This window comes from Alligator sinensis, unplaced genomic scaffold (assembly GCF_000455745.1).
Source record: "Alligator sinensis unplaced genomic scaffold, ASM45574v1 scaffold103_1, whole genome shotgun sequence".
NCBI classification, from domain to species: Eukaryota; Metazoa; Chordata; order Crocodylia; family Alligatoridae; genus Alligator; species Alligator sinensis.
Window position 1 is genome coordinate 1,687,932 of NW_005842226.1, and position 10,556 is coordinate 1,698,487.

The following is a 10,556-nucleotide window of genomic DNA, read 5'->3' on the forward strand; positions in this document are numbered from 1 at the left end:
GGGGCTGGAGGCATAGAGGACACTCAGTAGAGTATGTGAGGTGGAGCACTGGGCCCTGCAGAGGAAGGTGACTTGGCCATTGGTTTGGGGAGGCCCCAGCTCTTCCCAGGGGACAGGTCTCCCCAAGACACCCCCTGCACAGACTAAGCTGCCACCCTATCTGATTGGTTCTGGTCAGCCTGTGCTGGAGCACAGACCATGTCGTCCTTGCCTTGCCTCCTCCACTCGTGGTGCTGTTGGCTCCATCTGGATGCTCTCACCCGAGCCCTTCTAACTGCCCTCAAGCTTTTGTCTTATGGGGTGTCAAGTCTGCGGCACCCTTTCCAGCTAGGGAAGTGGAGGATCAGCATGTCCCAGCATGTTGGGGACTCCCCTGTGCAAAGAGAAGCTCAGGCTGGAGCCCTCCCACCCAGCAGCTGTCCCCATCTGACCCTTCCTGGTTGCTGGACACTCACCCAATCTCCTGGACAGGTGGGGGAATGCGGCAGCGATGGCTTTTCCACATTTGATGTGCCGATCTTCACAGAGGAGTTCTTGGACCAGAACAAAGGTACTGAAGCAGGAGAAAGGGGCCTCACCCTTTGGGGCTGGGACAGTCTGCCATTCTCCATGTACGCAGCCGCTGGCTCACTCGGGCCCTAGGGGGTCGGCTGTGGAGGGAGCAATGCCACATGCTGTAGCCCAGCGTTCCATTACTTTGAGCCACACGTCCAACTTGGTCAGAAGAGGATGGTCAGCTTTCCCTGTTGTAATCAGACCCCTGAGGCTCACCATAGTTGATAGCGCCACTGGCTTGACTGCCAGGCAGTGCCTGATCCTACCCTAGCAGGTGAAGGAAACCCATAATGCACAGAGGCAAGCTCAGTGGGAGTTGCAGTACAAATGATGTGGCCTGTGTCTGCTGATCCTGTCAGTGCTACAGCAGGGTGCTGCGAAAGTGTACAGTCACTGATCCTAGCATCCTGCATGAGCCGGCTTCCCTGGCTTCAGTTCCATCGGCACTGACAAAGGAAGGGAAAGGCAGAGAACCCTTATAGCACCTAGCACACAAGGGCTCTGATCCTAGCTGAGGGCTCCAGGCCGTGCTGTATCCAGAGAACTGAGGTTGAGGCCGATGCCATTGCTGGAGCCCCGCTCAGTCCCCAGCAGAGAGGGTTTGGCCCTGAGTCTCTGTGAGCCTGTTGGGGGATGCCCCTGTTCTCTGTACTAACCCCTCTACTGATCTCTGTGGGGCAGCACGGGAGGCAGAACTGCGGCGCCTGCGGAAGATGAATACGGAGTTCGAAGAACAGAATGCTATCCTGCAGAAGCACACAGAGAGCATGAGCTGTGCCAAGGAGAAGCTGGAGCAGGAGCTGGCACTGGAGGAGAGGCAGACGCTGGCTCTGCAGCAGCAACTCCAGTCTGTCCGGCAGGCCCTGACCACCAGCTTTGCCTCCCTGCCCATCCCAGGTGAGCTGGGAGGCAGAGAAGGGAGCCTGGGATGCTGCCTGGAAGGACCCTCTCTGTGACCTACAGGGATGTGCTCTTGGCTGCATTCCCATAAGAGGACCTGACGCTTGCTGGCTCCCTAGAACTGGGGACCTTTACCCTGCAGGGATTCACAGAACTTCTACCCAACCACCTTCCCTTCCCCCCTGGCCTTAAAGTGACATTTCCCAAGCTTTGTGGGTTTATACCCCACCATAGCAAGGTTGGCCACCGTCGTGCCCCCCCTTGCTTCAGACACTGGTTCCTGGCAGTCACAAAAATCAGAGCCCAGATTCCCTTGCCAGTGGCTGTGATTCACACATGTCCCTGCTAGGAATGGGAGCACACTGCCACTCTGGGAAGTGCTGCCTGAAAGGATCACCAGGCACTGCATAGACTCTTTGCCTTTGCCCCCACTACAGAGCAGGCCCCTCTGGGGCAGATCCTGGGTGCCAGACAGGCTCAGCACACAGTGTGCAGGCGAGGGCAGTGCTAGCCCCTGCTATTGAGGAAAGTGCCCTGCTGCCTCTCGTTTGGACAGAGCAGACCAGGCCTTGGCAGCAGGGTCTCTGCAGGCCTGTGCCTGCATACTGGCTTAGATGAAGGGCTGAGCTGATCCAGCTGACTGAACCACATTCATGGGGGACTGGAAGTGTTTGCACCCCGTGCTTGGACTGCCCTGCCCCCGTTGCCTGCTACCCATGAGAGCAGTGCCCTGGGAGGGTCTGTGTGTGAGGGGGCAGATTCAAAGGGGTCCTTCCCACCAGCAGAAGCTATCTAGCCATTGCAGCACTGGGTTTGTCTGGGCTCCAGGCATGTGGAGGTGTGGGGCTGATTGGCAGCTCTCCCAGTACAGATGTTGGTCCCAGCAAAAGGCTGGGGCTGGGTATGATGCAATGTGTGGCCCCTGCCCTCAGCTCATGGGCATCTATTTCAGGCACCGGTGAGACCCCCACGCTGGGCACCCTGGATTTCTACATGGCCAAACTGCACAGCGCCATCGAGAGCAACCCTCTGCAGCACGAGAAGCTGGTCGTGCGTATCAAAGAGATCCTGTCCCGGATAGCCAGGTAAGCAGGGCTTCCTAGAGTGGGGAGGTATGTCTGCAGCGCTGGGCGGGGAGCTGTAGTGTTTGCCTGCACTACCACCAGTGTCAGGCAGCGGTGTGCTCCTGATGAACACCTTGATCTTGGACCAAGCTTGGAATAGTTAGGGAGTAGGCCAGTGTCAGCAAGAGAGGGAAGGAGCAACCTTCTGTGCAGCTCTTCCCGAGATGCACTGTCCTGCTGGGCTGTATTGGGGGTGGCCCAGCCTGCCCTGTCAGGTTAACACTGGGCACTTGCCAATGTAGAAGGAGTTGCTGACCTCAGTCTGTTCCCAGTGGAGCAGCAGGCATCTGCATCACAGAACATACTTTGGAATTAAGCATCACCTCTTGTTGGTGGCTGGACAGGGAGGAAGACAAAAGCCCAATGTCCAGAGAGGCTGGGATCTCCCAGCACAGACCCAAGGCAGGCATGTAGCAGTGCAGGGGGGGCACTGCTGGTTCCAGGATGGATTGTTCTTTGGGGCTGCTCTCGCCCAGCAGCTCCTTCCCTGCAGAACTGAAAAGTGAATCTACCTGCTTCACTCCTTGTTTCAGTGAACACTTGTGAAGAGGACCCTCCTGCTGCAGCAAAGCACTGACTGACGGGAACCCTCGACACCTCCTCCCCCTGCCTTCATGTTCGGCTGCCGCAGAGAGCTGGTTCTCCCCTAGCCACCGCACTGCTGCACGCCTCTGCCTGGCACACATGTTTGCTGGAGGAATAGTTCAACTGGGCTGAGTAGTTCCTGTTGTTTCAGTACAGCTGAGACCTGAGGGCTGGGCATCTCTGTGGGTTTAGGGCTGTAGGCAGCCTGCCATGACTGGATGAGGGATGCTGCTTGCAGGGCCTGTCCTCCACTCCATCACCTGACGCTGGCTTGCTCCCAGTGCAGGGTGGCTGCAGCATTGCCCTAGCAGGGCATAGCTGGTGGTTGTGACCCTGCTGGCAGGGGATGGTATGGTCACTAGCTAGGAGGAATGCTCTAGTGAGGTTCCCTGCCTTCTGTGACCGCTCCTGTCCACATGAGATAACCAAGACTGTCGCCTGGCCATGGATCATGTGGCACAGAGCCCCAGGCCATTTCCTTTGATGACCAATTTGGTGCGATTCGAGCTGACCCTTCTGCCCTTTCCACCCTTCAAACCTGTAATGGGACCACAAGTTTTGATGCATTTTGTGGGAAGAGGGGCTAAGCTGAACAGGGCCAAACTGACAAACCAGGGGTTGCACTGGCCGGGGGGTAGTGCCTTGCTGGCTGCATACCTGCCTCAGGGTGTCACAGTTTCCCAGGACTGTTGGAGGCACTTGTAGTGAGTGAGAGTGGTAGGATCTGTTCTTCTGGGTGTGCATACCACCTTGTATGCTATGGCTTAGAAATGTCATCCCCCCACCACCACTCAGTTGCCTCCATCACAGCCCTGGGTAACAGGCAGCTGTTCATTCCGGTTTGCAGACAGCTGGACAGTCATGGAAGGCAGGGCAGATGGGGGTCAAGGCTGCAAACCAGGACCCAGTAGATCTGGGTTCAGCTCTCAGATCATCCACAGGCATGAGTCACCCCAGTGCACCCCACTAGGACAGTGTAGCAGAAACTCTGTGCCTCTGGTTCCTCCAGCTTCAAACCCTCACACAAGTGCTGCGGGCAGGTTTGTTGTGGTCAGTAGGGGGCTGAGGGAGTCCAGTAATGGGGACCAAACCCGCACCTTGCTTTGCCCTGCTCTGTGGTGAGGGTAGTTGGGAGCATCTTTAACCCTGAACTGAGCAGTGCTCTGAGGTCCCTACTTAGGGTTTCTTTGTGTCAGGAGCTGCCCTGGTTCCTGCAGCAACCATTGCCCTCCTTCCCCGAGGATCGTGAAGAGGGGGCCTGCCTGTCTCACCCAGGTGCCTCCTAACAGCTGACTTCAGCCACTAAACTTAATCATGTCATTATAGAGCATCTTATTTTCTTACTAGCACCACATAACCAGGTTCTATATTAGGAATCAGTGTATATCCACTCCAAGGAACAGCCTCTCCCTTGAGGTCAATACTCTAGAGTTTAGTGTGACAGCAAGAATTAGCCTCTTTCTGTAAGCATCTCCATGGCCTCAGCACTTAGCCTGTTCTCAGGTGGACCAACTGCTGCCCACCCTGCCTGGGAATGCTCCTGGAGACTGGTTAAAGAAATAAAAACTGGGGTGAATAACCAGTCTGTGGTGTTGTGTTTGTGGGTGCAGGGGGGGGGTGTTGGTGGGGATCATAGACAATGGTAGAAGTTGGTGAGTCCGGTTGTATGGAAGGGGGTGATCAGTGTCCAAAGGCTGGTGGGACCTGGGCTGAGTATGGGGATATTCCTAGTGAGAGGTTCCTCTTGCTTTGTCACCGAGGGATATCTCTGTATATTGGTGCACAGGAACCCCTGGGTGTTCTCAGGAAGACTTTGCTGACACCATTGAGACTACTTGCCCTGGGAGAATCTGGCATGTTGGAGCATCCCAGTAATAAAGGGGGGCTGTTCTGGTTGGTATTCAGATGTGGAGGGAGCTGGGTAAGGGGCCAGGACCAGAGATCTGAGGACATGGAGGAGAGACTTCCTCAGCCATGTGCCTGTGTCTTCCCAGCTCTAGCCCACACAGTCCTATTCCCTGGGTTTTGCCTTGCCCTAGACTTTTTCCCTAACCAGCCTGGCCCACATTTTCCAAGACTAGCATATGCCATGTTTGCAAGTGCTTTGAAGATGAATATTCTGGTTATGATTTGGTGACTAAAGGCCAGGATGAGGATCAGCAGATCTGGGCCCTGGCCTGACATTGTCTCAGACTTCCTGAGTAGCCGTGGGCATAGTGAGGCACACAACTCCCTGCTGCTGCCCCTGCTCAGCCACATGGAAACCAAAATACTTTTCTTGGAAACATAAGTTGGTTCTTTTGGAGCAGTTGGGAGCCAAGGGCCCTTGATCTCAGGAGCTGTGTGAAGACAAAGATCCACAGAGAACTTCAAAGCACCTGGCAAGTCCTCAAAAAGGCAGTGCCCTAGCAACCCTGAACTCAGTGAGAGCATTGCCATGGGTTTCTTTTGCCTGGTATGAAGCCAACAACAAAACTCACTGCCTTTCATGAGGCCAGAATTTCTCTTGTGGAGCAGTTTTACCCTGTAGAAGCACTGGTAGGATAGTCAGGATTGGGTCCCAGGTTGCAAGGGGAAAGGCTAGTGGGGGATTCAAGCCTGCACCTTTCCTGCAAGGAGGGGCTCTGCATAGCTTCCAGCTGGAGTAGTACATTAGAAAGGCTGCCTGTGGCTGGAAATTCATTGTTTCTGTGATTCCAGATCAACTGAGTACAATGGGGGGGGCGCAACATTTTTGGTAGGCATGCTGCAAATTAGCCCTGTGCCCTCCCCAAGTGTCACTCCAATCCCCTTCCCTTGCCTGATCTGCTCTGCTCTCTGCCTCTGCCCTGTACTCCCTGTCTTATCTACTGCACTGCCTTCTGCCTCTTAGTCTGTGCTCCCTGTCTGATCTGCTCTGCTTTGTGCTGCTTTCCCTGCACTCTCTGCCCAATTTGCTGCTTTGCTTTCTACTCCCTGCCCTATCTGCTGATGTGCCTGGTGCTCCCTCCCTCATCTGCCATGTGCCACCCACAGAGGCTATCTGTGCCAATTGTGGCCACCCCTAAAATGAGAAAAAAGATCCCATTTATTTTCTTCCCAAATTGCCCTGGAATCTGAAGGCAACCCTGGGTTTGTCCTGACTTCAGTCCCAGCACTGGGTATCGTGCCGGGGCATCGCTGCAGGTTGGCTGGCGCACTGGCGAGCCAAAAGCAGCCAGGAGTCGCACTGCTGCTGTTTCCAGCAAGCCTCACAGCATTTGCTTGTGGGAGTGAAGGCCGGACTCCGACCTGCAGGCATGGCACAGAGCGGATGTGCTGAGCAGAGCGGCACAAAATGTTTGTGATGTCATTAAACTGTCCCGCAAGAGGCGAGACTTGTGGCTCAGTTTCTTGGTGTCAGTCAGGCTTTTGCACAGGGCTTTGGATATTGGTTTCTGTGCTTGCGTAGAGCGGTGTCCCCAGGTCCCGGACTGTTTCAGGTGCAGCTTTGCACATTCAGAAGTGCAAACCCATGTACTAGCTGTCAGGCAAAGCAGCACTGTGGGGAGCGGCCTGGGGTGAAACTGAGCTTGGACAGGTTTGGGCTGTCTGGCTTACAAAGCTCTCATGTCCTCTCCCCTTGGCCACTGTCACAGAGCTCTTGTGGCAAAACCAAGTTACAAAGCTTTCACTGGGGGTATTGCCACACCGTGCAAGAAGGGGCTGCTTTTATAGGCAATGCATGTGGGATGTTTGATGGGAGCTAACACCCAGTGTGAACAAACACACTCCTTACCTGTGAGCACAGCTGCTGCTTGCAGGTGTTTGTAGCTCCCCTGGCACGGTTCCTGCCCTGTCCCTGCAGCTCAGTAGAGCCACACCTGCCTGCATGGAAGAGAGCTCATCTGACACTAATTGAATTACCTGTGCCCAGGGGATCAGGTTCCGTGGGCCTGGGATCGCCTTACTGCCGGGCTGGGAGCTAGTGGGCATCTATAATTCAGTAGGGAGAACTGCCATTGTGCCCCCGAAAGCTGGGTGGCAGGAAGATGCACCGGTCAGGCAGACAAAACAAAAAGGCCGGCGAGGAGGAGAAGTCCATGGAGAACGGAGTGGCTCAGGAGCTGGGGGCTGCAGAGGCCTCACCTGAGGTGGGGAGAAAGGAGGACAGTGGCCCCACTGCCCACTCTCACGGCTCGCAGCCACCCCCACGGGTGCGGCCCAGGCTGGTATTCCACACGCAGCTGGCCCATGGCAGCCCCACGGGGAAGATTGAGGGCTTCACCAATGTGAAGGAGCTGTATGCCAAAATCGCCGAGGTCTTCAGCATCTCTCCAACTGAGGTGAGGGAAGCGCGGCCCGCATGGAGGAGTGGGGCAGGCAGCCTGGCCAAGAAGCCTGAGCCGGCTGTGCCAGCGCTAGGGCTCTCCTCTGCCATCCTTACTGTGTCGATCCAATTTGGGAGAGGAGGAGGAGGGACATTTCCTGCTTCTTTCAGAGCCCTGGCATATTCCAGCTTGCCAGCTCTGGTTACCAGACGGTTAATGCCAAGCTCTTTGCTCAAGAGTGGTGGGCTTGCCTCCGTGATGCCATGCCTCACAGCATCACAACCTCCTGGGCCTGAGCCCGGCCTCGGGTGCAGCTTGCCCCTACCTGGCGAGCAGTGTGGACCGCCACGGGCAGCCCACCTTGCTGCCACTCACCTTGGGACCCCTGGGCTGTTACTTCCCCCTCTGTGCCTCAGTTTCCTTAACTTCCTTGCCCCCCTACCTCACCCTGGGAAAGATCTAAACCCAGGACCTGCTGTGCAGCAAGCAGCGTGGTTAAGAAAGCACTGGATTAGGTGCTTCTGAGCCAGCACCCTAAGCTGAGTCTGCCCCAGGCAGTCCAGCATTAACTGGTAGCGATGTTTGTGGCCCCATGTTGGTTAAGGGCTGTGGGCACATCAGGGAATGGCACAAGTGAGGGGCAAATCAGTCAAAGCAGGGCCCTGGCTGGCGAAGTGGACCTGTGAGGCTTACCGGGTTTCTTCTCTGGTACAGCCCAGTGACAATCCAGTTTGGGGCAGCTGTGACTTTCCTGGCAGCCATCGCATAGGGCAGAGCTGCAGCTGCTGCAGTGCCTCCACGTTGTGTTGCTGCTGTGCAGAGCAGGCCTGGCGCTTTGTGTGGGATGGGGATTTGCAGTGCTGTGCATGCCCCCCTGTGCGGGGCCTACCCCATGCCTGGCTCTTCCCCTCCGGTCTTGCCAGGATGAGGCTGAGGATCTTGTGTGGAGCTCTGTCTTCTCGGCTACAACAGCTATCAGATCTCGGAGATCAACCCTGGCTCTTCTTGAAGATGCTGCTTGCAGGCCCCATGGTGGGCACAGATGTAGTGTGAAGCTGCCTCCCAGCTAAGCAGCCAGATGAGCAAGGTTAATTAGCCCCACTTTGTGGGTGGGGAAACTGAGGCACAAAGACGCTGGGGCATTGCCAAGTAGGTTGCCTGTAGGAGAGCAGGGGATGAACCTGGTTTTGTCCCAGCTGTGTGAGTTGAAGGCCCCTTGCCATGCTACCACCTAACAAGTGCGATCCCCATTTCTCCACCTTGGAAAGTCACCACATCTTTCCAGCTGTGTGAGGCAAACCCTGCACTTCTGCTGATAATGCAGAGGGCTTAAAAGGGGGATCGTGCCTGCTTGAAACGCGCCCCTTGTCAGTGAGCGAATGAGGCTGATATTTGCCCAGGAAACCCCTGTTCCCTAGCAAAGCCTCATGCGAAAACAGGGTCCCCAGTTGATCTCTGTTCTTTGTTGCCATAGCTGGGCCAGCTGGGAGCAGTGCACGCATAGGGGGTGCCTGGGGTTGCTCCAGGCCGCTGTGCACTTTGGGTGTGCCCTCAGCCCCTGCATGGGAAGGCCCGGCCATGGTGTACCAGGCAGTAATGAGCTGCTCTCCGCAGATCCTGTTTTGCACACTCAACACCCACAAAGTGGACATGCAGAAGCTGCTGGGGGGGCAGATCGGCCTGGAGGACTTCATCTTCGCACACGTCCGGGGCGAGACCAAGGAAGTGGAGGTGATGAAGACGGAGGATGCTCTGGGGCTGACCATCACGGACAATGGGGCAGGCTATGCCTTCATCAAGGTAGGAGGTGCCCGGGCTAGCAACACGCCTGAGAGACCTTGGACAGCAGTATGGGGATGGGCTAAAATTCTCCATCCAAATGGCTGGCGGAGAACTGGGGGGTTGGTGAGAAGTAGCCAGGATCAACAGGGAATTTCCATTTTTTTTGTTTAAAAAAGTTGATAAGTGAAGTGTGTTGGTGTGGTTACACTGCTGCATGGCCTCATGGGAGCTGCTGTTCAGTTGCTTCCCTGTTCCCATTCCCCCGGGCTGAGCTCCCAAGAGGGAATCGCTCCATCTCCCATGACTGGATCTCCTTGCCGAGAGGCGAGGCCATGATGCACCCTGGGAGGAGCAGATGGGAAGCATGGTCATTGAGCTTCACCTCCCACCATGCACTGCAGCCACATTTCTGGATCAAACTACCGTTTCTCACTGAAATCTGGACATGCCCGTGGGGGGACAGGGCGCAGGGAGGGGCGTTACCAGCCAGCGCTGACATTTGTGCTGGCTTCTGGGAGCAGAGAGAGCTGGTTGCACAGCTGGGCACAGAGAGGGCGTAAATATTTTGTATCGCTGCAACCCCCACCACATGCACTGTAAATGGCTCTGAGGCATGGGCAGGAGGGTGATCCGGGGTCCAACTGGCAGCAGCGCACCACTGCCTGTGACCAGCTGATGAAGCTGCACCAGATGCAAGGACAGGTCAAGGATGCGGGAGAGCGTGTGCAGGAGAGAGAGACTGGGCCTTCATACCATAGTGACTGAGCAGGAGAGGACCAGTCCCAGGCACAGCATGGCGGGATGCAGAGCAGGCTGGTCCTCTCCTGCCGCATGAGCAGGGCCTTTGGGGAAACGCAATAGTAACAAAGCCCCAGGCGCTGTGGAAGGTGCTCCCTTGCCTAAGGCCTTGCTGGCAGTCACTGGGGCCAAGAGCTGGCCAGGGTCCAGAGGAAGGACTGGGGCATCCATAGAGTATGAAAGTGCCCGGCCTTGCAAGAAATAGTACAGGAACAGCCCCAGAGCTCCAGCAGGGAGCTGAGCCCTCCTGCCACCGGGCATGAGCCAGCCTCTAGCCAGGGGTTGGGAGGGTTGTCCCGTGGGGGAGGTCACCCCACCGCTGCAGCGCTCCTTCCTCAGTGGAAGGTGCTGGCACTGGTGATGGGAGATCAGGCCCTTGAAGATGAAGCCAGGAAATTCAAGGGAAGACAAAGATACTTAGGGAGAAGCTTTCTGAGCAGAGGCCTGCTGACCAGAGAAGAGGAAGGAGAGCCCCTTCCCCCAGCTCAGGGAAAGCTGGCTCCAAGGGATGCTGCTGCTTCAG

The 10,556-nt window shown here is 56.3% G+C and overlaps 2 protein-coding genes across 3 annotated transcripts in view; both read left to right on the forward strand.

Annotated features, from left to right (window-relative positions):
• HMG20B (high mobility group 20B) overlaps positions 1 to 4,746 on the forward strand; it is a 16,837-nt gene extending 12,091 nt beyond the window's left edge. The window contains exons 6-9 of the mRNA XM_025208325.1: positions 456 to 550; positions 1,237 to 1,452; positions 2,408 to 2,540; positions 3,113 to 4,746. Of these exons, the coding sequence (XP_025064110.1) occupies positions 456 to 550; positions 1,237 to 1,452; positions 2,408 to 2,540; positions 3,113 to 3,125 (457 nt within the window). The 3' untranslated portion in view covers positions 3,126 to 4,746. The remainder of the gene's footprint in view (positions 1 to 455; positions 551 to 1,236; positions 1,453 to 2,407; positions 2,541 to 3,112) is intronic.
• A 2,169-nt stretch (positions 4,747 to 6,915) lies between these two features.
• Positions 6,916 to 10,556, forward strand: part of GIPC3 (GIPC PDZ domain containing family member 3) — a 10,785-nt gene continuing 7,144 nt past the window's right edge. The window contains exons 1-2 of one of the 2 annotated variants that reach the window (XM_025208323.1): positions 6,916 to 7,468; positions 9,068 to 9,253. In XM_025208323.1, coding sequence (XP_025064108.1) covers positions 7,175 to 7,468; positions 9,068 to 9,253 — 480 coding nt within the window. In that variant the 5' untranslated portion in view covers positions 6,916 to 7,174. Of the gene's footprint in view, positions 7,469 to 8,396; positions 8,541 to 9,067; positions 9,254 to 10,556 lie in introns of those variants that run through there. The other variant, XM_025208324.1, reaches the window with a different exon arrangement.